The sequence below is a fragment of the Canis lupus genome, chromosome 32 (genome assembly GCF_048164855.1).
Source record: "Canis lupus baileyi chromosome 32, mCanLup2.hap1, whole genome shotgun sequence".
Classification (NCBI taxonomy): domain Eukaryota; kingdom Metazoa; phylum Chordata; class Mammalia; order Carnivora; family Canidae; genus Canis; species Canis lupus.
The window spans coordinates 5339873-5367326 of NC_132869.1; the positions used below are offsets into that span (position 1 = coordinate 5339873).

The 27454-nt window shown below is 37.8% G+C and overlaps 1 protein-coding gene and 1 long non-coding RNA gene across 28 annotated transcripts in view; one reads left to right on the top strand and one right to left on the bottom strand.

Annotated features, from left to right (window-relative positions):
* Positions 1 to 27454, top strand: part of FMN1 (formin 1) — a 433864-nt gene that overhangs the window by 177943 nt on the left and 228467 nt on the right. For 24 of the 26 annotated variants that reach the window (XR_012022366.1, XR_012022361.1, XR_012022362.1 and 21 more), the window contains one exon: positions 4191 to 4252. Coding sequence is in view for 16 of the 26 variants with exons in the window: in XM_072808314.1 (XP_072664415.1) it covers positions 4191 to 4252 (62 nt within the window). In the remaining 10 variants the exon portion in view is untranslated. Of the gene's footprint in view, positions 1 to 4190; positions 4253 to 7130; positions 8261 to 27454 lie in introns of those variants that run through there. The other 2 variants (XM_072808323.1, XM_072808330.1) reach the window with 1 other exon arrangement.
* The window catches only part of LOC140622677 (uncharacterized), a 102722-nt gene that overhangs the window by 19437 nt on the left and 55831 nt on the right, over positions 1 to 27454 (bottom strand). For both annotated transcript variants that reach the window (XR_012022373.1, XR_012022372.1), the window contains exons 3-4: positions 23629 to 23702; positions 7061 to 7175 (exon numbers count right to left, since the gene is read on the bottom strand). This is a non-coding gene — a long non-coding RNA (uncharacterized lncRNA). The remainder of the gene's footprint in view (positions 1 to 7060; positions 7176 to 23628; positions 23703 to 27454) is intronic.

Sequence of the window (27454 nt, forward strand, 5' to 3'; positions counted from 1 at the left end):
TTGATGTGTAGCCAGGATGCAGATTGTTGAGTAGGGAGGTATGAGTAGCTGCAACTTTATTAGAAAAATACCAAGCATTTTTCATAGTGATTGTACCAGTTTGTACTCTTGCCACGATTATGTGAGTATTCAAGTTTTGTCAGCCTTCCAGTATTCCTGATTACTAATGAGGATGAGTACCTTTGAATATATCTGTATTAGCATGTTGTCTTTTTAGGTGCCTGTTGGCATTTTTTCACCCATTTTTCATTTTTTTGTAGTTTTGTAGGAAATAATGCACATGCGTGTGCACACACACACACACACACACATGATTTTTGATTATTTAAGTGTATTTTCCCAATCTGTGGCCTTGTCTTTTCCCTCTATGATGTATTTTGGTGAAATGAAGTTCTTAATTTTAATGTAGTCAAATTTTCTTTCCTTTATATGTAATGCTTTTTGAATCTTAAGTTTTTTTGTGACCTGAAATTATAAAAATATTCTGTTGTATTGTCTTATTAAACATTTGTAGTTTTGTTTTTTACAGTTTAAGTTTTAATCACCTTAAAATTGGTTATTATCAGATATTAAATTGGGATCCAATTTTTGTTTTTCCATAGGCATATCCACTTTTCCTAACCAATAATTATTAGAAAGAACATTCTTAGTGTAAACAAAGGTCTTCCATGATACTTCTGTCTTGTAAAGTGACCATGAATTCACCATGTCTTTCTGAGCCCTATAGTCTGTTCTGTTATCGATGAGCCCTCTTTCAACACTGTGCTACTTTAATTATGTTGTGATAAAAATAATTCTTATCAGAGTGTAAGGCAAGTTGTCTTATTTTTGTATTTTCAAGAGTTTCTTGGCTCTTATTGTTTTTTTGCATATCTGTGCTTCGGTATATGTTTTAGAATGAACTCTTTATTCAAAAAAAAAAACGCAAACCCTTAGAAATGTTTAACAGCATTGCACTGAATCAATAAATCAACTTGGGAAAATTAACAACTTTACAAATTGAGTCTTATTAAAAACATAGCTTGCTCACTCTCTGTGTCTTGGCAGTATATTTCAATATGATGTTTTTGTTTTCTCATGAGGTCTTACAAATTAATGAGGTTTTTCTAAGTACTTTGTATTTTTAGAGGTACTGTGAATGTTAGGTTTTCCTTTTTTTTTTTTTTTTTTTTTTTTTTTAAGATTTTATTCCTTCATAAGAGACACACAGAGAGAGGCAGAGACAAGGCAGAGGGAGAAGCAGGCTTCCTCCAGGGAGCCTGAGGCAGGACTCAATTCCAGGACCCCGGGATCATGACCTGAGCCAAAGGCAGATGCTCAACCACTGAGCCACCCCGGTGCCCCAGGTTTTCTGTGTGAAACTTGCTGGTATCAGGATTTTGTATACTTATTTTATATTTAGCAAATCTACTAAACTCATATATTAATTCTAACATGTTATCTGCAGGCAGTCTTGGATTTTTCTAAATATATGATCATAATAATAGCTTAATTTTTTCCTTTATTTTTTATATGTAAATGCATGTGTGTGTGTGTGTGTGTGTGTGTGTGTGTGCACCCACGTTTTCTTTTTTTCTTATCCTATTGCATCTGCTAGTATCTTAGGAAAATAATGAATAGAAATAGTAGTAACAGGTCTTCATGAGTTATGGAGTCTCCTAGAGAAAACATTTAAAAGTAAAATATTTGTTGATTTTTTTAAAAAATTAACACACTATGGGGGCAGCCTGGGTGGCTCAGCGGTTTAGCACCGCCTTCAGCCGAGGGCGTGATCCTGCAGACTCAGGATCGAGTCCCACGTCAGACTCCATGCATGGAGCCTGCTTCTCCCTCTGCCTGTGTCTCTGCCTCTCTCTCTCTCTCTATCTCTGTTTCTCATGAATAAATAAATAAAATCTTAAAAAAAATTAACACATTATTGAATGAACTTCTTCTTTTTGATACACAGTTTTATGAATTTTAACTCATGTGTGAATTCATGTAGCCAGCATGGTAATCAGGATTAAGAAAGGTTATTAAGAAAGGTTTCACCCCCAAAATTCCTTTGTGTGCCATTCCTTTTTAGTCAAATTCTAGCCCCCCTCCTTCCCACCTCTGCCCACTGATGCTCTGATCTGTTTTTATCCCTATAACTTTCTTTTCCAGAATGTCATATGAATGGACGTAAACAATACTTAGCCCTCTGAGACTTTTTCACTCTGCATAATGTCTTTGAGGTTGATTTATGTTGATGTATGTATCAATAGTAATTCCTTAGTATTGCTGAGCAGTATTCCATTCTATAGATATACCACAATTTGTTTATACATTCACCCTTCAATTACGTGTATTTCCTAGCTCTGCAATTTATCCATCTTTTTTGAATAAGAAAGCTGCTTAATTTCTTAATGCATTGATTTCTTCATCATTAATGGGGGTAATGTACCTACATCATAGGGTTATTGTAGGAGGAAAAATGAGTCAATATATATATGAAATACTTAGATAATGCCTGATATACAGTAAATGCTCAGTAAATACAGTCTGTTATCATTATCTCCAGTATTGTAAAGATTTTGTGGTAGAAAAACTTGACAAGTTCAAGAAAGTCAGAGTGCCTGGTCTGTAATGAACAAGGCAAAGACAGGGAGAGGTATGTGGGAGCCAGGTCATGAAGGACGACGCTATGTGCTGCAGTAAGGAGTTAGGATTTCACTCTAAGTGCATTGAAAAGCTGGGGATGAGACATAATCTGGTTCATGCCTTTACTAGATCATTCAGACTGCTGTGAGGAGAATGGGTTAAGGTGGTGGTAGTGAGAGTCAAAGCAGTTGATCTTTCTAGGATATTACAGAGGTCCAGGAGAAGACTATGGTGGCTTAGACCATAGTGGTGATTGATGAGTGTGGGGTTTGATTCAAGGTGTAGTTTGGATGTAAAATTCACAGAACTTGCTGACAGATTCACAGCTCAGTACGACACATTCCCTGTAAGAGCAGCAGTGTGACCATTTATAATAACAGCAATACTCCTGTCCTGTTATGGCTTTACCAATGATTTCCCTCATCCATTTTTGGTTTGACACCTGAGTTTTCATGCCTGATTTCTGAAATCCACTTGAAGAAATAGTCTGTCCTTTTATATATTTTTTAAACAACATCTAACTACTTCTTTAGTACTCATACTCATAACCCCAAACACATTGTTAAGAAAACAACTTATCCTACAAAAATGTTTTTCCATAGCATTTTGCTTTGTGGTCCTCCAGTCTGTATAGTTCTGTGACCCCGCATACTTAGTCCTCTTGCTGGAAATAAAGTTGTCCAAGCTGCTTCATGCTTAGCCAGCGGGCTGGTAGTTTTGGTTGTTGGCTGGAGTTCTTGTATACACTTGGAATTTTTTTGTTGGAATCAAGGTTATTAGACTCAGGCTAAAATTGGATCAAAATTTATTTTTGTCCTCCTTTCAACTTCAAGGCACCCTAGATTATCTCGTCCAAATGACAAATGGTCTTGACTTTCTGAAGTGATCTAAAGATTAAAATCAGCCCTGGGTGCTTGCTTATTAGCCTTGCATTCAAATGGAGATTTTTTTTTTTTTAAGCAGTTAAAAATAGAGTTCTCTGATCTTACATACAAAGTTTTGTTTCCTGTGTGTCTGCTTTTTTAAAAAATTTTTTTATTTATGTATTCATGAGACACAGAGAGGCAGAGGGAGAAGCAGGCTCCCCATGGGGAGCCCAATGCGGACCCCATCCCCTGACCCAGGATCCTGCTCTGAGCCAAAGGCAGTCAACCGCTGAGCCACCCAGGCATCCCCCAATGTGTGTCTGCTCTTAACTCGTCTGTATTCTCAGTGCCGCCTGAGCTTCCAGCTCCTCCTTAAAGACAAACACCTGACCCAGTCTTTATCTGGAACACTCATCATGGCGTTTTATTTTTTTTCTTTTTTAACCCTGTCCTATCTGCTTAACTTGGGGCCTCTCATAATTCAGAATTTGCCAAATGGAAGGAAATTTCCCTTCTATCCTGAGCTACTTGTCCTATCTTGTCCCATTTTTCAACATCTCTTGTCAGGTTAATGTCCAGCTGTGGCGTTTATTTACTTAGTTTACTTGTAGGAGGGACTCTGGCATCTTGGAGATTCTCACTTGCATTTTGTGCATAATTTTGTGTGCTTCTTTGTAATTGCCTTCTTTTGTGATCTTACAGAATATCAAGCTGCTATTTTACACTTGAAGAGGGAACACAAAGAAGAAATTGAAAACCTACAGGTATATCTCTTTGATTCTACTGAACCGGTTATATGAGACTGATGCTTCGTTTTCTCATGGGCCAAAGTAAATACTCCCCTTTTGTTGCCATATTTACCTAGACGGCATCTGCAGCTGGTACCTGCCAGTGGGCCCTGCCTGCATTTATCATGGGAAGGGAAGACTTGAACTCCATTTTTAATGTAATTCAATTCCTATTTCTAAGAAATGCCACAAGTGCATTTGAGTGGGAAAGGGATATGCTTAGAGAAAATATCGGTTTTATTTGTAAAGCAGGAAACAAGATATTTAGACTTTTACTGTTTGTAGGAAGTCTTTAAAAATCTGTTTTCCCGAACTAGGGGTGGTGGAAGGGGAGGTGGGCGGGGGGTGGGGGTGACTGAGTGGCGGGTACTGAGGTGGGCACTTGACGGGATGAGCACTGGGTGTTATTCTGTATGTTGACAAATTGAACACCAATAAAAAAATAAATTTATTTTTTATTTTTATTTTTTTTTTAGTTTTTATTTATTTATGATAGTCACAGAGAGAGAGAGAGAGAGAGAGAGAGAGGCAGAGACACAGGCAGAGGGAGAAGCAGGCTCCATGCACCGGGAGCCCGACGTGGGATTCGATCCTGGGTCTCTAGGATCGCGCCCTGGGCCAAAGGCAGGCGCCAAACCGCTGCGCCACCCAGGGATCCCAAAAAATAAATTTATTAAAAAAATCTGTTTTCCCTATGCGCACTGTAAACTATTTTGTTTGGCTTATTCCCATTCATGTTTTTGTATCCATCCATCTCAGGACATCCTTGCAATAGGATGTCATAGGAGCCAGAGTTGTGCTGAGCCATCCATTCTCTATCCCTAAGGGGTGCTTGGAGATTGCTGACTTGATCTCAGAAAGACTGAGGGATTATTTATTCCTTCCACTATCTAATTGTCATTCCCTTAATGTTTGGTCTTTGTTTGCAGTGCCTATAACAGGAAGTTGTAGGGTTTTAATTTCAAATAACTAAATATTGAATCGGGCACTGATTCTAGTTTACTGATGGTTGGATTGACCCATGCCTTAAGGGACAATAGCAAAATTTAAATAAAACTTGGTGTTTATTCAGTGCTAACTCATTACTTGCTAATTTAATGAATTTGTAGATCGAATATTCTTGTTTCCAATAAGTGGTAATGTGCTTTTTAAAATAACTGAGACACTGTATTGGATTATAGATAAAGCCATTGCAAATAGCAAAGAAAGGTTATTAAATAGGTCATTTGGTGCATAAATTCAGCTTGTCTTAAGCAGTTTGGAGGGAAGAATGAGTCCATTTCACAAAGAAACAAACAAGCAGGGGATCCCTGGGTGGCGCAGCGGTTTGGCGCCTGCCTTTGGCCCAGGGCGCGATCCTGGAGACCCGGGATCGAATCCCACGTCGGGCTCCCGGTGCATGGAGCCTGCTTCTCCCTCTGCCTGTTGTGTCTCTGCCTCTCTCTCTCTCTGTATGACTATCATAAATAAATAAAAAAAATGTTTAAAAAAAAAAAAAAAGAAACAAGCAAAAAAAAAAGGGGGGGGGGAAGTACCTTTGTCTCCTGGGGGGGGAAGAGAGGTGGTGGCTCTTAGCTCCTTTGTTACAAAATGCTCTACAGAGACGTCTCTTCTTTGTTTTGGTGTGAAAAGAGTCTCAGCTGTCTCAAAGGAAGTGAAATGGGGATCAATTTAAGAAACAGACTGCTAAAGAGGGTAGGCACAGAAGTGATTCTGTGAGCAGAAGTTTGTGAACAGCTAGGTCGTAAGTTAACACTGGCTTCCCGAGGTTTCAGACCAGCCTTATGAGGGCTTTGATAGCTAAATAATTTTCACAGTTATCAGCAGGCTCTTACTGTTTGAGTTCTTACTTTGTGCTGGGCATTGTTCTATGTATACTACATACATTATCTTGTGTCATTTCCACAAGAGTCCTATTATCTTACATCTCAAACTAAGGGAAGGTTGGAGAAGGAAAAGAGAAAAGTAAATGGAAAGGGAAGGATTATATTGGGATCATGATCTCCAGTTCAAAATAAGAGTTAAATTGAGATATGATTGACAATAAAAAAGGCTAAAAAATGTTCCTAATTTACCTTAAGTTTTCTTTGGGAAAGAATGATCTGTTCCCTGGATGCTATTAGTAAACTTAAATTCTTTAGGTACCATATTTACAATTCATACAAAATTGCTGAAATCCTGCGGCCATGACACACTATAGCCATCAGGATGGGGGCAGTGTACCCAGTCTATTCACTTGCCTGTAGTTTGGGACTATTCCAGCAATCATCGACTGACAACCTTCAATAGGAACCTGAGAACTCCTATCCCTGACCTGACCTGAAGAAAGGTTTTTGGGCCAGCACAGCATTTTAAAGGTTGAATTAGGAATACATATTTTAAAATATGGAGGAGTTTCTAGCTGCTTCTAAAAAAAACATGAGAAAACCTAGCAACAGTGGGCTTATTTTTGTTTGACTTCAACCAGCTGGGATTGAGGAAGCAGGTGTTTATTTCAACTGAGGTATATGTTCTCCAGTTTGCCACTGTCCCCACGCTGGGCCATTTCATCTACTTGGCTCCTTTCTGCTTTAATTAACCCCCATTCTCTGGCAGTTGAAAATAACTAGATGGGCAGCAATACTAAGTCAGAACAGAGGTAGTTCACAAAACAGACAGTGACCCAGCCTGACTGTGCTTGTGTGTGTTCGTTGAACACCATCCTCACTTGTTTTATTACACAAAGAAACAACCACATCTGTTGTGACAGGACTAGTAGAACACAGTGAGTGACAGAGCTGGTACCTCGATGTTCATTTCCTTATACGTGATTTCCGTCAGCAGCCCTTATTAGGTTTCCTTTCTCCACTTACAGGTCAAGAATGTCAGATGTGCTTCAGGACTTCTTCAGCATACCTTTCTAGAATAAAAATGATTTCATACTTAACATATACAGGAAAATTGACGCATTCCACCACTATATACGAGAATTGATATGTATCACTTTAGTTTTTTTAGTTTGTTTCTACAGACTTTAAATAAATGGCATGATTTAATAAACAGAGAACCTAAAATCAGCTATTTAAAAAAAAAATTATTTGTGGGGGAGAGCCGGAGGAGCAGAGGAGAGGGAGAGAGTCTCCAGCAGACTATCTGCTGAGGACAGAGCCTGACATGGAATTCAGTCCTATAACACTGACATCAGGACTTGAGCCAAAATCAGGAGTTGGTCGCTCAACCAACTGCCCCAACCAGGCACTCCAGCTGTCTATTGTTTTTGAGTATAGATTTGTAGAGAAGTCACTTAATTATTCAGTTTCCCCCTTAGCAAAATGGAAACCTTACCACCTAACGTAATTTGATTGGAGGTTGACCTTTCTAATCCAGAGTCCCAAGGCTAGTAAGTGGGAGGTGTTTGGAGTTTGTAATCTCATGCATGCTTTGCAGTTAAGATGTATGGAGCTCTGTGCACTACTAAAGCACTTAGTCCTCAGGCTTTGTCCTAGAACTGGCTTTTTGAAATATATAGCAACTTACATGCATATTCTCCTTATATTCTACAGCAAAGATTTATTTATGCTTGGAATGAATTTACACACCATCTACATAAATTGAGAGCACTTGGCCGACTCAGATCTCCAGTAGGAGAGTGGTAGCAGATCAGACATTTTTTGACTTCACTACATTGTCATTTATGATGTAGCCACAGAAATCTTGCAATTTTGTTCAAGTGTGCCCTTCATTTAGCAAACTCTACTTTGAAGGTTTATGATCCCTTTATGATACTCAGCATCATCTGGCTCATTTTTCATTTTTGGATAGTTCTGTATTGCAGACTTCATTTTTGAAAAGACAGTACCTTCCCTTTCCAGGTTCTCACTTATCTGAGAAGTGTTTGCCTGGAGTTACCATTGTACAAGTTCATGACTATTGGGTGGAAATGAAATGTATTTCAGACCGGCCCTTTTAAGGCACATGGTAAAACTAATCTCCCATGCTACAAATAAAGAGTTACTTCCTTGAGATTCCTAGGATCAAAGTTTTTTTGAATACTGTTCTGTGTTTATTCATATAATGTTTTCTCAACGTATAATCCACTCCTTAAGTTCAAGTTAAAGTCTTCAAATGGTTTTGTTACATTTTTTTATACTGTCAAAGTCCTATTTATTAATCTGCTGGTGGTAAGCATCTTGGAGAGAAAAATGAATTTTTTTTACTCTCTCTGAAAGTACCTAGCAAAGTGCTTGGCCACATAGATGGTACGTAAACATATCTTATCTAACAACCTATAACTGAAAAATAATAGTACCTAAATTTAATCTTATCCCTACTTTGCACCAACCTTTGTTCTAGGTACTTAACATTAGTATTATAAAGCATAAATGTAGAAATATAAGCTAAGTAATAGATTTGTCACCATTTTACACTTGATAAAACACGAGGCTCCCAGACTAGTCAGTGGAGGAACCTGAATTTGAATTTACCTAGACCTGTCTGACTCTGAAACTGATACCCTTTACATTAATCAGTGAAGCATTACTGGAAAGAACATTAGATCCAGAATCAGAAGGTCTGGATTGTGGTCTTAAGTTTGGGATGATGAATAATGTGAACTTTGGCAGGGCTTTCAGCTCAGTTTCCTAATATCTAAAACGAGGGACCAGGCCATATAATCTCTAATAGTGCCTTTGAATTTTATTTATTTATAAAATTTTATTTATTTATTTTATTTACTTATTTTTTAAAACTTTTTATATTCATGAGAGACACAGAGAGAGAGGCAGAGACATAGGCAGAGGGAGAGGGAGAAGCAGGCTCCCTGCAGGGAGCCTGAGGCAGGACTTGATCCCAGGACCCCAGGATCATGCCATGAGCCAAAGGCAGATGCTCAACCACTGAGCCACCCAGGCGCCCCCAATGCCTTTGAATTTTATTATTTGTCCCACCATACTTGGGAAAAAAAATTCAGTTTATCCATAACCTTGCCCTTTCAGACTTGGGGTTATCTAACTCAGAATCTGTAAATCCCCGCTATTTACACACATGCCCTTTTTTATCTTTTACACTCTTTTGGAGGTTCCCCTCTCTAACATGGGCTTTCTTCTCAGTTCTGCCCATCTCTTTGGGGGCAGTGTGTTCATGTTTCAGTAATGCTCTGCATGCTCGCTTCCTAGTGCTTTCTTAGATGCCTGACTCAGTGAAGGATGCAGCTCTTAAAATGATAAATGAAACTTTTACAAGCGGGCCAGTTCTTTATGACAGGAGGGAAGCATGAGCATGGGATGGCCCCGGCTTCTTTGGCTCTCTGCTTCTTCACTTTTGAAAGTTGGAGTGTGTGAATGTGCTGCATGCCCTCCGCCTGGCTTTTGAGGAGCTCTGGATAATTTAAGAATGTTGTTTTTGATCAGCACTTTGAGCAACTTGGAAGTAGGTGCCATGGAAATAACACCGTTTTATCTCTTTTTAAGTAATGTTTTTCGCATTGTAGGACAGAAGAAAGAACTAGCCAGCAGTGACATTTCCCTCACAGGAACCTTTCTCATTTCCCCCATTCATCACATGGATAGTCCATAAGTGAGGGGAAACTTGACTGACTGATGGCCTCTGGCAGGCACCTGCTCATTGTGCAATGCAGTCACATTGCTAATATGGTAACTCCCACTGTGAAATGATCCAGGGACAGATGCCAAACTAGAAATTAACTTACGTTGTACCTTGTTGTCCCCAAGAGAACCAAATGGTATGTTGGCTTCCATTAAACAAAACTTGTAGACTTCCTTTTCTCTCTTCAATCCACCCCACAGATCCCTTTCTCATTTTACACATGCTGTTGACACAGAATTGATTATAAGCTACATATGAGCTGATACAGCTAAACTTATAAAGAAACATAAATACTGAGCCCTTTCCATTTGTTATATTCTTGGTTATCAACACAATACATTTAAATCTGTTAGTTCCTGGAGAATACTGTGAGGAAGAGGGAGTCATTTGTAGAGGGATAAACAAAACCTTCACAATTATGAAAAATGATGATTTCATTAAACCCTCGTAGTATTCCCATAAGTGTTGCTGTTAGTATAATTAATTACCAAGATGTCTAAAGAGAAGGCAAAATTTAAAATGTTGAAAAATATTTTAATTCATTGTTTCATTGTGGGTATAGAATACAATGTTATGCATTCAGTGGATTTGTTGGTTTACTGGGGTTGAGATGCTTCTTAGGCTGTTGGCTCCCTGGAAGACCACAGATATCATATCTGTGTTCATCAGGGATATTGGCCGGTGGTTCTCTTTTTTAGTGGTGTCTTTATATGGTTTTGGTTTCAAGGTAATGCTGGCCTCGTAAGATGAATTTGGAAGGTTTCTTTTCTTTTCTATTTTTTGGAATGGTTTGGGAAGAATAGGTATTAACTCTTTAAATGTTTGGTTGATTTTCCCTGCAAAGCTACATCTGGTCCTGGAGTTTTGTTTGTTCGGAGTTTTTTTGATTACTGATTCAATTCTTTTGCTAGTTATTGGTCTGTTCGACTTTTCTGTTTCTTCAGGTTCCAGTTTTGGGAGGTTATATGTTTCCAGGAATTTATCTGTTTCTTCTAGGTTGTCCCAATTTGTTGGAGGATAGTTTTTCATAATATTCTCTTATAATTGTTTGTATTTCTGTGGTGTTGTTTGTTATTTCTCTTCTCTCATTTGTGATTTTATTTATTTGAGTCCTTTCTCTTTTTTCCTTGATAAGTCTGGCTAGAGGTTTATCAATTTTATTGATTTTTCTTTTTTTAAGAACCAGCTCCTGTTTTCATTGATCTGTTATATTGTTTTTTCAGTTTCTATGTCATTTATTTCTGTGCTAACCTTTATTATTTCCTTCCTTCTGCTGCCTTTAGCTTTTGTTTGTTGTTCTTTTGCAGATCCTTTAGGTATAAGGTTAGATCGTTTCTTGAGATTTTTCTTGCTTCTTAAGGTGGGCTTGTATTACTATAAACTTCCTGTGAACCACTTTTTGCTACAACACAGAGGTTTTAGACCATTGTCTTTTCATTTGTTTCCATGTACTTTTTGATTTCTTTCATTTCCTGCTTGACCCATTCATCGTTTAGTGGGGTGTTATTTAACCTCCATAATCCTCTTTGCAGATTTTTTCTTGTGGTCGACTTCTAGTTTCACAGCATTGTGGTCAGAAAAGAAGCATGATATGACTTTGATCTTATTAAATTTGTGGGGGCTTGTTTGTGGCCTAATATGTGACCTATTCCGAGAATGTTCCACATACAATTGAAAAAAAATGTGTATTCTGATGTTTTAGAATGGAATGTTTTGAATGTATCTGTTAAACCCATCTAGTCCAGTGTGTCAATTGAAGCTGTTGTTTTCTTGTTGATTTTTCTGTTTAGATGATCTGTCCATTGATGTGAGGTATTAAAGTCTCTCTTTATTATTGTATTATTATCAATTATTTTCTTTATGTTTGTTATTAACTGTTTTATATATTTGAGTGTTCCTATGTTGGGTGCATAAATATTAACAATCATTAGATCTTCTTATTGGATTGTCCCTTGTATGATTACATAGTGCCCTTCTTCGTCTCTTATTACAGTCTTTATTTTAAAGTCTATTTCGTCCAATAATAAGTATTGCTAATCTTGCTTTTTTTTTTGACATCCACTTGCATGATAGATGTTTCTCCATCCCCTCACTTTTAGTCTACAGGTGCCTTAAGTCTAAAATGAGACTCATGTAGGCAGTATTATAGATGGGTCTTGGTTTGTTTGTTTTTTAATCTGTTCTGTCACCCTATATCTTTTTATTGGAGCATTTAGTCCATTTACATTCGAAGTAATAATTGATATGTATTTATTGTGATATTATTATTTGTTTTGTGGTTGTTTCTGAAGATTTTTCTCTGATCCTTTCTTGTCTTTATTTCATGGTTCAACTGATTTGCTTAGTGACATATTTGGATTTCTTTCTCTTTATTCTTTGCCTACTTATTAGCGGCTTTGGATATATGGTTACCTTTGGATTTGTATATAACCACTTTTGCATAAAGCAGTCTATATTAAGTTGATTGTTCTTTAAATTTGAACCCATTCTTTAGTCCTCTCCTCCTCACGTTTTAGGTATATGTTGTCATGTTTTACATCATTTTATTTTGTGAGTGTTCTTGACTGATATCTTACAGACACATTCATTGTTAACTGCTTTTGTGTTTCCTACCTCCATACTGTCATTTTTGGTCTCTCCTTTCTACAAAGAATCCCCTTTGATATCTCTCACAGTGGTGGTTAGTGGTCATGAACTCTGTTAGTGCTTGTTTGTCTAGGAAACTCTTTATCTCTCCTTCTATTCTGAATGTTAGATAGAGTATTCCTGGTTACAGATTTTTCCCAGTTAGCACTTTGAATAGATCATGTCACTCTCTTCCGGCTTGTAAAGTTTCTGCTGAAAAATCTCCTACTTGCCTTGTAGGGTTTCCCTTGCATGCTACTGTCTTCTTTTGTCTTGCTGCTTTTTAGTTGTTTTTTTTTTTTTTCTTTATCACTATACTTTGCCATTTTAATTACAATAGGTCAATAGGTCTTGGTCTGGATCTGCTTTTGTTGATTTTGCTGGGGGTTTTCTGTGACTTCTGGATCTGGATATTTGTTTCTTTCCCCAGAATAGGGAAGTTTTCAGCTAATATGTCTTCAAATAAATTTCTTCTCCATTTTCTCTCTCTTCTTTTCCTGGGACTCCTGAAATTCGAATGTTATTACATTTGATGGAGCTACTGAGTTCCCTAAGTCTATTCCCATTATGCATAATTCTTTTTCTTTCTTTCATTCAGCTTAATTACTTTCCATTACTCTTTCTTCTGGGTCATTAATTTGTTCCTCTGCTTCTTCCAGCCGGCTATTCATTCCATTAAGTATGTTTCTCATTTAGTTTATTAAGCCCTTTATCTATGCTATGTTATTCCTTATCTCTGTGTCATTAAGGATCTCATGCATGTCTTCCACTCTTTTCTCAAGTCCAGTGAGTATCCTTATGATCACTACTTTAAATACTCCATTGGGCAGGGCATGTTACTTGTACCTATTTTGCTTAGATCTCTGCCCCTGGACTTGTCCTGTTCTTTCATTTGGGGTACATTTCTCTGTCTTCTCATTTTATCTAAGTCTCTATGCCTGTTTCTCTGTGTTAGAAAAGTCATCTTTGTCTCCTGCTCTTGAGGACAATGGCCCTAAGAAGAAGAGGTCTTGTGGTGCCCTGCTGTGTAGTGTCCCCTGTTCCCCAAGCACTTCCCCTGTTCCCCAGGCACTGCCTTAGAAACAGAACTTGCTGAAGAATGAATCTGTATAGTGAAGTCAACTAACCATTTGTTGGATGAAATTCAACTTAATTCCAGGCAATACAGTTGTATAAAAACCCAGATGTGGATTCTTCCTTGAGTTTGAATCCTAGCATTACTATATACTGTATGTGTTGTCTTGAACAAATTACTTAAGCCTTTCTGAGCTTCATTTTATCATTAGAAAGAGGTGATGATGATATTATAACTTGGTTGATGTGTGTGCTGAGGGTAAGTACTGTGGTAGTCACGTATGGGATTGGAGGTACAATGGCATGTAGTAGTAGGTAGCCCATAAATTATAACTATTGTAATTTTTCTGATGACCAGCATGTTTAGTTTAAGTCAGTGGCTGTTGAAGTTTATTTTTTGGTGGTAAAGTTCTTTCATTATAGACTCTGTACCTATATAAAATAAAAAACATTCTGTAATTAGTGTTATATCTAATGGTCCAAAGAGCATTGCTTTTCATATTTTTGTCATAGAAGTGTGATGCTCTCATTTCCATTACCTCCTATTAGTGGAACTATTGTTGCTGCTGTGATTTTGTCAAATAAACCTCTAAATATGTAAAATCATCCCAACAGTTACAACATAGATTTGGGGGGTACCGAGGCAAGATGTCGCATTTCAAATTGTTTTTGCTATAAAGATAAGCACTTCCTAAAATATAATTTCATATATGTAATTCTGCTTTTTATGATCAAATACCAATTGAGTGCCTCTCAAACCTAAGAGGTGTGCCAGACATAAAACATCATTCAATAATGATAACAATAGCAGCTAACATTTACTATATTACTGGATTAGTATATGCCAGACACTCTACTTAGCACATCTTTTGGATTATTTAATCCTCACATAAATTCTTTACTCAGAGGATTTACTATCTAGTTAGAAAAACAGAATTTATGCCATAAAAGTCAAATAGCAACAGAGCCTAAAATAAGTACCTAGTATTACCTAGAGACTAATCAAAGACTATATGAGTGTTAACATCTACTTTTAAAAATATTATCTACTTTTAGCATAATTTGAGAATTTCAGATCCTAGATCTCAACTAAGAGAATTATCAAGTCTCCGATTTTCTGATTACCATAAATAAGTGGCAGTCGTTTTTTCTGTTTCTGGAAGCTACTGTGTCTCTGTAATACACTTATCTGTATTTCATTCTGGTATTTTGTATGGTATGACTCCTATCTGTTGCAAATACATATAATTTGCATAATTTAAAGAAGGGTATATACCATGGATATATGGGTTTGTGTGACAGATAATCTGGGTATTTTACAATTATTTTAGAAGCCATTCCCCATTCTTACCACCAGAGGTCAGCTTGACCCTTTTTCTCTTAATAAAGCTCCAAGTAGATTTTCTTTGTATTGAAGCAGCTTTCCAGTTCAGAACTTTGCTTTAAACACATGAAGAATAAAACTGCTCTTAATTTCATTCTCAGAACAACATGCACAGATATGTACGTATAGGTCTATACTCATAGGCATAAGGCTCAACGTAGTTAAGAAGCAATATGTGATGTGTTGATGACCATACATGTGTATGCACATTCTATATGACAAAAGAAAAAGAGACACCAGAAAACAGTGCCTTATGAAAGTGATCATCTATGTTTCATCAAGTGGAAACATTAGGAGAGAATTAGAATTCTATCATTCACTAGATATTAAGTGCCTACTGGGTGTCAGGTGCTGTGCTAGATGCTGGAAGAAGGAACAGAATAGACATGGTTCCTGCCCTCTGGGAGCTTGTAGTCCAGTCAAAGAGAAAGATCTTGATAAAAATAATCACTCAGGAAGTATAATATTACAGTGGAGCGAAATACAGTATAGGTTGCTATGATAGGATGTAATTTAGCTTTGAAGTCACGGAAGTATTCCTTTAGGAAGTGCCATTTAAGCAGAGGCCTGAAGGGTGAGGAGGAGCTTGGCTGGTTTGAAGGACTATGAGGAGGCCAGTATGACTGGACAGAAGATAAAGGTTGAGGATGAAGGTCTGGAGTAGTGGCTTGCAAAATTTTTAAATTGCATCTTGGAATAAGCAATGGATTTCACATCGAAACCTAGATTACATATTTGTGAGAAATAAGAGTTCTATTAAACAGAACTAATTTCAGGTGAACTTCTTCTGATATATTTAACTCTCTTATATTTAAAAAAAAATGCTGATGGGAAAGCATAAATTGATTTTCATCCCATGAATGGATCATGGGCCATGGTTTGAAAAGCACTGCCATAGAGGAGGGCAAGAAACCATAATCTGGAAGGGCCTTCTTGGTCCTTAAGGTTTTCCAATTTCATCCTCAGAACACTGGGAATCTAATTCTGAGCAGAGAAGTGTGAGATATGAAAAGATTGGCATTTTCAAAAGACCTGCCTCCCTCTTAGGCTGCTGTTGTAGAGGGTAGATAGTAGGGAAGCTAGAGTGCAAGTGGAGAGGACAGTTGGCAACTGTTGCTAGCCTAGAGGTAGGAGGTAATACTGGCTTGGCGTAGGTTGGGGCGAGAGAGAGAACTCACGTGCTCTGGCAAGAATCGTGAACCTTCTCTCCAGTGCTGATGGTTGCTTCTGCTAAAGCTGGAGCTGATGACACTGCCATTGTGGCTTCCCTGTGAATGTTTGCACAGCTTGATTCTCCATTGGGTACCTAGACCCCTACTTGAACATTGTAAGTACACAACAAATATTTTTTGAATAAGTAAATAATAGGGGGAAGAGAGTGCTGACAATAATGCTATGCTTTCAAGCATGAAAGGAGGACACTGTTTCTTGGTATCTGCATACCCTTCCCTCATCATTACTGTATGTATGCATAACACCAAGGCAATCACTCTTCTCTACAAATAGATGACAATTTTTTATACTCTGGAAGCTGTTGTGGGTATCTGATACAGTTTATTAATAAGAATATGGCATGAGTCATATCTGCTGCAAAGAAATATAATGCACATAATTTAAAGTATTAATTGATAAAACACAAAAATTTTTTCAAACTTGGTTGAGGTTTATAAGTTGAACCATATGAAATTGCTGACATTTGGCCTATTTTGACTTATAAAATGGCAAGTTCATTTATGCTTAATCTAATATATTCACAAACGCAAGGTGGTGAATGTGTGTCAGAATTATATTCTTCTGGCTGGAACACTTTGAAATGTTCACTGGAGCCTCAGGCAGGGATTGAGAAACTATAACTGACAGTATCATGAGGCATTGCCCACTGGATAGTGACACTGTATTCTCTGGTAACTCTTTTCAAATTCGAATTAGACCTATCGTGACCCTTGTGCCCCATGTTATTTTACAGAATTATTCTGGTGAACAATTTCCCAGCCTTCAGGCAAGCCATAAAAAAATACTGTAAACTGTTTATCCAACCTAAAATTAGTATTCCCTGCTCTAGTGAAAAGGCTAAGTATGTCATTGATCTTTCTGAGTCCAAACTACTGTTTTACTCCATAAAAAAATGAACAGTTGTGACCCACTATTGATCACTTGGTCTCTGTAAAAGTATTTGTGCTTGTCTTCCCTCAGACCTTTTATAGTAAAACCTTCATTTCTGGAATTAGAAGTTATAGGAATATTGTGGTACAGATCATTAAAAGGGGATTAAATGGAAAATCATTAAAAGATTGGGAATGGAAGTGAATTAAACATATAAGTTTTATTTATGGCATATCTTTTGTTAAATGTCTCACTGAATATTTCTTTTACTTCTTCCATAGATAGCAGGTTTTGTTTTGTTTTGTTTTGTTTTGTTTTGTTTTTGCGGGGGCGGTTTGGGGTTTTTTTAGGTAAATGAGGTTTGAAAGCTAAGATGGGGTCTGCCACTCATTAATAGATAACCTGGGGATCTTTTTATTTTTTTTAAATTAATTTTCAGTTAGTCTTGCTAGAAATTTATGAACACTAAATCTGATATTCTTCCTACTTCAGACTTGTCATATAGTTCTCAGCCACATTATCCTCTAACTCCTAAGTAGTGAAAATCTGTAAGTATTTTCATCCGGAAAATGGGCTTTTTGATATTTTATTTTCAGCACCTAAAATAACAGTGATTCTTCTGATGTGTTTTTTTTTTTTCTTCTGATGTTGATGAATATAATACAGTATCATTATTTTTCTCCGGAATTCCGGCATTCTAGAGTAGTGGCTCACTCTTGGAGCTTGATTGCCAAAGACAAATGGAAACTCCTTTCCTTTGGCTATAAAATAAAGGTGGATGGGCCCAAAAACTGAGGAGGGGAGAAAACAAGATTGCATTACAAATCTGGCAACATCAGCCACACTAGTAAAATCAAATCCAATGTTGTTTTATGACTCTGAATTTATGTGAGTGCCTAGGATCAAAGGACTCCAATCCCACTGGACTACAGGGTCCAAGGTTCATGGCAAAAACTCATCAAAAAGAACATTTTAGTCGTTTAAGCTTTTCATTTTAATCAGCCTCAGTAATAAAAGAGCCTTTAGGTGTCCAAAAACATTTTGCAAGATCAAGAGGTTGTTTTCTCACTCGTAGAAGCAGCTTTCTTATTGGATCCATATAATGCCTGTGGCCTTAGAGTGTCAAAGGGCCACCGCCTCCACATTGTTTGCCCTTGTGGGATGGTTTCTTTTGATTCTTCTGTGTATTATGTGATAGTAAATTATGGTGTCTGACAGAAGGACCATAAAATTTTCACACAATCTATCAAGCTATTTCAGCCATTTAACGTTTGGTCTCTGACAGCAAGCCAGGTACTTCGTAATGTTTAGACAGAAACAGAGTCTACTGCCGACATCTTGACACATATCTGGAGACAGCTCTGCATAGGAGAAAGAACATGAGGCTTGACAGAAGATCCAGTCTTGAGTCTTAGTGGATACCTCCATGATTGTGGTTTGGGACAGTCTACAAAATGGGGATCCTACCTTACCACAGGTAGGATTCAGATTACCTAGGCTAATGTTTGTGAAGTTGCTATGCAATGAGAAGAACGGATATGCACTAGGCATAGATTATGCATAGAACCAGCCTGAGTAGTTGTGCATTTTCAATAGGAGACCTGAGTAGGTAAAGGGGAGAGCCAGCCAGAGAGGAGCAAATTAAGGAAACGTTCCTGGAGAACACAGGAAAGGGTGCAATCAGAAACCCAGGAATTTGAATTAGCTTTAGGGGAAAAGGGAAAGGGCATAGAAGACAAGCAGAAAATAAAAAAGAATGTGTGCCTTCATCTCTAGACTATGCACACCTTTGTTTCATTGCCTCGTTTTAAACTTTGGCCTCCATACGTACGAAAAGAAATGGCTAAGACCACAGATGAAGTAATTATCTCCTGCTGTTGGTCCCCTATTGGTCTTCATTGGCTTGGATTCTAAATCGAGTGTCAGTGTTGAGGTCCTTCTCGGATCTCCTCCCTTGACCTCTAGGACACTGCATTCTCATTTTTCCTCCTCCTTTGAGTATGCTTCTCCATCTTCTTTGCTTCCCCCCAGCCCTGCCTCCACAGCATCCCCCAAATGTGACCCTGAGAAAGGTAGCCTTTAGTTACCTGACCTTCCATGAGTTGTCTCTTAAAGATTTTATTGGCTGGGGCACATTGGTGGCTCAATGGTTGAGCATCTGCCTTTGGCTCAGGTTGTCATTCTGGAGTCTTGGGATCAAGTTCCACATCGCAGGTGGGGGGGTGGGGGGACTCCCTCTGCCTATGTCTCTGCCTCTCTTTCTGTGTCTCTCATGAATAAATAACATTTTTTTTAAAAAAAATATTTCATTGACTGCTATCTGTATGTAAAGTCTTTTTTAGAGCTATTTGTTTGCATTCAAATGTTTCCCTGAGTTCCAGCTCCAGGAAAAGTTCTCGTTTTTTTGCTGGAAAATCTGCCCTGGGAACTGGTTTCAGTATCTCAAAATTTAAAATTTCTGAAGCCAGTGCATCAATTCTTACAATCCCAGGATTGAAAAGACTCGTCTACTTGTCTCCTTCTGACTTTTCCCCCACCCAATACAAACACAGCATAAAACAGTCTTTTGGGGGGCTGCCCTATATATTTAAGGTTCCACTGTTCTCCTAAGAGTAAGAGTCCAGGTACAAAATCTCAGCCATCTTTGGCAACTTCACGCTTAGCTTCTGTATCTTGTGGATTGCTAAATTAGGATCATTTTAGCTCCATAGTCTCTTACATATACTTGTTCCTTGGCACTCAGCTTCTGTTTAGGCTCTTCTTCTAATTTAGGCCCTTAGATATTGCCTATATTCAAGACATGTTATAAATTACTTAGAGATTGTTGTTTCTCTGTCTTTCCCACCTTTAGTGGTTCACTATTCTTTATCGAGTTCAAAGTTCTTAGTGTGTGGTATTTCAGACCTTTTAAAATCATACTCAAACTTCTAACTAGTCCTTTATTCCACTATTTTCATATGCTTTCCCATCACTCTGCCTTCTTTTACTTGGATTATTCACAATCTGCCATTCCACCTTTGCCAATCCTTTGCAGCCCAGGAAGGGCTCCTCATCATATATGAAACCATCTCTTGATTTCCCAGGGCTCCCTGCTCAACCCCTTGGCTCTTTATACCTGACCCAGGCATTTAATAAGACTTTTTCTCATCTTACAATCTTGAAAGCAGAGATATTGTCTCTCCTTTACCTTCTGTGCCGAACATAAGATTGACATAAACCTTCAATAAATAGCAAACAGATGAATCTTCTATCACAGTAATACATGCATTAGTGCATAAATTAACCGCTGATTGGTTTTCCCTTTTTCTTCCTCCATAGTGGAACTAGATTTAAACTAAAGTGATTTTGCAGGCAGTATTTTTCACATTTAGAGACATGGGAGAATTATACTAGGAAAACTATGTTCTTGGAACGTTTTCAAAACATAATTTTGACAACTTATGGTTTTCTACTGGGAGAATACTCTCTGTTTCTCATCATCTTAGATGCACATTTATTAGATGTTGCACGTTGAAACAAATTACGGTGAATGTGTGGTCATTAGTAGTGGTGGATGGTGGCTCTCATTGCATACTGAGAGTATGCAAAGGTGTAACAGAACATGTTTAAAACCAAAATTTTGGGGATGCCTGGGTGGCTCAGTGGTTGAGGTCTGCCTTCGGCTCAGGGCGTGATCCTGGGGTCCTGGGATCGAGTTCCGCATCGGGCTCCCCGCAGTGAGCCTGCTTCTCCCTCTGCCTGTGTCTCTGCCTCTCTCTCTGTGTCTCTCAGGAATATATAAATAAAATCTTAAAAAAAAAAAACCAAAATCTTTGAACACACCAACAAAATTAAACATAATTCTTTTAAGAATGGACAAGTCAATTGGAGGAAAATAAGGCAACCTCTTCCAAATATCTCATTCAATTTCAACTTTTTGCCTGCCATCACCTTTCTGAGGTCAGAAGGTTGTCTAATACTTTTTCCCCCCTCCTTTCCTCTCTTTTTGTCTCTGCAGATTTCAAATTGTACCCAGGATTTATAAATAGAGCTTGAGAGATTCATTTATAATTTTCATAGGAGATTTTCTAGACTTGTGAGATAGGGATCAGTGGCCAAAGTAACTCTGTTGTCACTTAGATTCAAACATTGGACTCCTACAGCATCACTCACTTCTTGCTCATTAGCAACCTAATTATCTTCTAAAAAAGGAGGGGGAGAGGCAGAGGCTGCCAGCTATCAGGAGTATCTCTTGGAATTATTTTACATTTTTTCCCTCTAACCTGCAACCAAAGAAAAGGTTTCTGCCATAAGAAAATGTTTATTTCAAATTTTATTTATTTAAAAAGTATTTATTTACGGGATCCCTGGGTGGCGCAGCGGTTTGGCGCCTGCCTTTGGCCCCTGCCTTTGGCCCAGGGCGCAATCCTGGAGACCCGGGATTGAATCCCACGTCGGGCTCCTGGTGTATGGAGCCTGCTCCTCCCTCTGCCTATGTCTCTGCCTCTCTCTCTCTCTCTCTCTGTGTAACTATCATAAATAAATTTTTTAAAAAATTTTTAAAAAATTTATTTGAGAGAGCATGAGAGAGAATGCGAGCAGTGGGGGAGGGGCAGAAGGAGAGGGAGAAGCAAACTCCCTGCTGAGCAGGGAGCCCAATGTGGGACTCAATCCCAGGACCCTAGGATCATGACCTGAGTCAAAGACAGATATGCTTAACCGACCGAGCCACCCAAATGCCCAACAAAAGATTATTTTTCAAAACCAGTACTGAGGAGATGTGAATGTTGCTGGAAGATTTTGCATAGCAAACCCCCTAAAAAGTAGCTTTTATAAAACCAATTATATCCAGAAACAGACAAATGTTTCCTTCTTTATAAGCTCCAACTTTGAATACTGGACTGTTAGGTGCTTTCCTCACAGGTACATCTTATTTGGGTTTAATTCTATACTTTTATTCTTACCTGTTGTTATGTTGATACGAAAATATGAAAAGCATATAAAGGAAAGTAAAAGAAAGTGATTGAGAAGTGATTTGCTTTTATATTTGGCAACCATATTTGAGACTGTGGAATGTTTTCATGTAGTAAATTTGGACCAAGAAGAATGATCTTCATGTCCATCTTTATAAAAATCAAAATTCCTTTCTTCCAAACACCTCCACCATTCTAATCTGTTTCATATGTGTATTAATACTGTATTCAACGGCATGTAGTCAGAAAGCTTTCTATTGCTCCAATGTGTGGTGAGGGGAAGGTGATGGTCCAACATTGAGATTCCTAGTAATCTAAATATTTAAGTGTAAGTAGTTTGTAGTTATTTAGAATGGAGCCAGTTCATGTTCTCATGAAGGGTGCATGGCATAAAACTGGCAGGATCAAGCTCTTGTAGCTGACAAACACATTCCATGAGATAGTGGCATGTTGTTGGTATAAAACACTACAGCAGTCATGGGGTTTGATAGACATGATATAGCTGGTCCTGTGTCATCCTTAACCTGTGTATTTAGTTATTAACTTTTGAATGACTTGTGAAGAAATTATGTATGAGTGTTCAAGTAATAGTGCCCCTACCTTTTCACATTATTAATACGTGTAGCTGTAATGTCTAAAATAGAAAAATTGGTGGAGAGAAAATTATAGCCATTTCAGCCCCCTGTCAAACTAAATTTGATGTGACATTTAAGCTTTGCACAGAACAGTTAAACATTTATTTTGAAAACATTTCATGAATTATGTTCAGTGTTTGATCACTTAGGAAATAAGAATTCTGATTTAAATTCATATCGTGTAATTCCTGGAAAACTGAAAAATGTAATTCTTGTAACAATTATCCTTTCAAAAAGCACAAATTATGGAGATGACTATCAATCAAAAGTAATATAGTTTAATCTAAGTTTGGTGGGGATAAGGGGGGTAGTGCAGGAGGAAAACAAGAATGTGGTTTGTCTATATTCCAAGAGAAAACAAGTCAAAATGAGATCTGATCTTTTCCAAGTTATTGTGTGCCTCATACTTGAGTATAATTTCACATGCATCTTGATGTTCCAAGTATCGTTAAACATCTAGTAATTGGAATAAATGTTCTACCAAATTCCATTTATTATCATAACTGTTAAAGGCATTCAGCACCCTAGATTTATAAATATATAATTAATATTCTTATAAAAAAATAAACCTACATGGGGGATTTACATTTTTCTTAATCCATGTTTACACAAAGAAGAGATCTGTTTTTAAATATTACATCAGATCTTTGTGAGCTCAAATTAATCAGTGTAATACTTTGCCAAAACTGTTTCTAAAAATGATGTGTATTGATGCCCCCTAGTCAGGGGACCTTCTCTGTGAACTTTTAGAATTCCCTGACCATTATTCTAGGTCTCTCTGTTTTCAAGAATAGGTATTACAGATGTGCTTTGTCACTTGTTTCCTGTCAACCTCAATTACAAGGATCCCAAATGAAGCAAGCACGGCTCTAGAAATATTTCTGCCCCTTCCTAGGTAGATCGATCTGTAGCTGGAGATGTTTAGTAAACTTGATTGCTTGTATACAGAAACTCAGAAAGAGCCTAGCCACCTTGAAGAATAAACCAGTCACTCACATCGTCACAGGTGCTGTTTCAAGACTTCTTGTCAATCAAGGCATTTCTATGACCCCATCACTTTGGTGTCTATCCTGGTGAAGGAAGATTGGAAAATAAGTCACAACATTTGAATACACATGAGATAACTCATATTTATGACTTCACTTAATCACTTAATGATTTTAAGGTGTAAAGATGTTTGGAACTATAAAAACGCATACCAATAAAAGTGTGTATTCAAAACAATGGCATTATTAACATTTTTGGTGTAGAATGTTAATTTTGACTAATTTGGGGTCAATTTGTTGACCCCCATGTAGGTCCTGTGCTTATTATAAAGTAACTCAGTTTGGATGTCCACTGAATGAGACAGAGTTAATCAGGTCTGGATGGAGATGGACCTAAAACTTTGGACTTAGGAATTTCATGAGGCTTGTTGGAAAGAACACAGTCTCACATCAGCAATGCACTTATCAGGACCTAGTTAAGAGATAATAGCAGTAATCATACAAGTCAGGGAGCTTTCATCATATTTGTAAAAGGTATTGCATGGGCACCCCTGAGAGTAGTTCCTGGCAGGACAGACACTACTCGTGGCTCTAGGACTACATCAGTGAAAAGGGGAGATGAAAACATTTGTCCTCTTAACTTAATGTAATTGAGGTACTTGGAAGATGGAAGGAGGAAGGGAAGGTAGCAGTAGGTAGAGTGATTGCACGGTAGGAAGAGGACCTGGGTGTTGTACTCTTAAGTTCAGCTGCAGAGCCCCAAAAGAGATGGAGGAAAAATCCACCAAATGGAGTAATTCAGGAAGCCATTAACAGTGGTTTTTCATGAGCCTTTTCAGTAAAATGGTGGTGACTGAGACTGGATTTTGAGAAAGTACACAAAGAATATGGTAAAAATGCAAATACAGCTGACAACTGCAAATCTTTTAGAGCAACACTTGTCAATGAACATAACGGGAGATTTTTTTTCTTGAGGATGGGGTAGAGTTAAGGCACATGTTCTCTTATTTGTGAGAAGGGGGCACATTTGAGAAGAAGGACTCAAGCACTTTTTAGGTAGAGGTAAAAAGGCAAGAGAGATATGTGTCAATGAATATGCAAAATATTGCTTGAGAAGAACTTTGACATAAACATTGTGTCTTGTACATAGCGATATCCTAGCTTTTTGTTAAATGATACAATTCTAGTGCATTTGAATGTTCATGCTCAGGGTATTTGGATCCTACTTAAGGCCTTTAATTTAGAAAATAAGGTTGACTTTTATTTAACTGCGTTATGTTCATCTGTTTCTCTAAGGTCACCATCTAAGCAGGCATATACATATTAATTGTATCCAATATTAAATAAACTCTGGAGTATTTTTCAGTCAGTTATTCTTGATTTCTCCTGGGTACATTATTCTGAGATTCTTTCACCTTCCATGAAAAGTATATTGGGAAGCAAGAGAGAAAATGTGATCCTTGTTTTACAGAATAGAATTTGCCAGCCTATAACACTGATGGGATCATAGGCCCCTTATGTCTTGGAGATCCTGTGAATAAAAGAGGAAGCTGCTCTAATAGTCCTGTGGAATAGACCATTTTTATCGTTTTGGTTTTTTCCCTCTAGTCACAGAGACACCACCTATCAACCTATTGCAAACCCAAAGCACACTTTCCTAATGCCCTGATCCTTCCTTGGAGGTAACATTAGAAAAAAACATTAATAGAGAAAATTCTTCATGTTGACCTAAGAATAGAAGACGTTGTTAGGTCTTTTTACTTACCGAAGCAGAGAAGTAGGAACTGGTATCCTTGAAAACACTTCATGATCAATTACAATGAGAAAATCAGACTTGTCATAAATAATGTGATAGGAAAGAGACTGACAGAGGGGAAGTAATGAGACATCACAGTGTTAAAGGCAATGTAACATCCTTCCCAATCTCTGAGCTCTTAATAGACGTTGCTTGCTCCCTGGATGTGTTGTCACATAGCAGTTGATATGAGAATGATGCTGAATGTAGTGGTACTGTCTTAGATGGTCACCACTAACCCCATCTGAGCCCTGACCTAGACAGAGAAAGTTCCAGAACCTGGGCCACAAGTGTGAAAATGCTATAGCATTGATGAGAAAGGTTAAACTTTTATGTTAGGGAAGTTAGACCTTTGTTCTAGGGACTTCTTTAGATGTTTTTGGGACTCATTTTACTCTGTGTCTGTAGTAATGTCTTCTCAAACACAACAAAGTTGCTTGGAAGCCCAACTGATAGGTGGCATTTTATTAGTATGTATTTATTTTACAGTTTTAAATTTATACAAATGTGTACATATTATTATAATGTCAATCTGTAAGATGCTTTTTAAATTTGAGATTCTTTTAAACACACTAAAAATCACCCTTTATAGTGTACAAGTTTTGACAAAACCATGCAGTCATGTTACCATAACCACAATGAAGACATAGAACATTCCATCACCACAGAAAATTTTTCTGTGTGCCTTGGAAAACATCCTCTCTCCTGACCTCAAGCCCTTGGCAACCATTTCTGCTTTTTCTGTCCTATAGCCTTGACTTTCCCAGATTTTGATATGAATGGAGTCATATAGTATGTGGCCTTTTGAGTCCAGCTTCTTTCCTTTTTTTTTTTTTTAAGATTTTTTTTATTTATTCATGAGAGACAGAGAGAGAGAAGAGAGGCAGAGACATAGGCAGAGAGAGAAGCAGGCTTCATGCAGGGAGCCCAATGCGGGACTCCATCCGGGACTCCAGGATCACACCCTGGGCTGAAGGCAGATGCTTAACCACTGAGCCACCCAGGCATCCCCCAGCTTCTTTTCTTAACACTTTTGAGGTTCATCCATATTGTTGGACCTAAGAGTATTCCATTCCTTTTTATTTCTGAGTAGATTTTACTTTGTGCATGTACCACCATTTGTTTATCCTTTCCCTATTGAAGAACATTTGGGTGGCTTCCAATTTTGGCAAAGTGCTAGGGTTCTCCACAAGAAAATAAATAAAATAATAAACTAAACTAAACTAAACTAAAATAATTGAGTGTATATGTGTATATAGAGAAAGATTTATTTTCAGGAATGACTCATGCAGTTATGGAACCTGACAAGTCCCAATATCTCCAAGGTGAGTTGACATGTTGGAGACCCGGAGAATGGGTGCCATACTTCAGCCTGAAGACCAACAGGCTTGGGATCCAAGGAAGAGCCAGTGTTGATGATTCCATTCCAAGGCAGGAAGAGGCTAAAGTCTCAGTTCAAAGGAAGTTAGGAGGAGTTTGTTCTATTCAGGCCTTAAACTTGAATGGATGGTGAGTACCATCCCCATTAGGGAAAGCAACCTGCTTTACTCAGTCTGCTTTAGTCTACTGATTGATTCAGATGTTAATCTCATTTAAAAACACCCTCAAAGAACAGTTTGAAAAATGTTTGGCCAAATTACTGGGCACCCAGTGGCCCAGTCAAGTTGACCCACAAGAATAATCATGAGTGACTATTAATATAGCTGCTAAAAACATATGTATATGGATTTTCATTTTAAGATGTCTCATTTCGCTTGGGCAAATACTTAGAAGTGGTATTGTTGGATAACATGGAAAAAGTGTGTATTTAGCTTTATAAGGAACAGGGAAATTGTTTTCTAAAGTGGGGGTGCCATTTTACGTTCCCATTGGTCACCTAGGAGAGTCCTAGTTGCTTCATATCCTCACTAGTCCATGATATTGTCAGATACGTCAGTTTTCCTTCCTCTCTCTCCCTTCCTTTCAATAAATATGTAGTGGTATCTCATTGTGGTTTAGATAAGGGATGTTGAGCATCTTTTTTGTGTGCATAAATGTTATT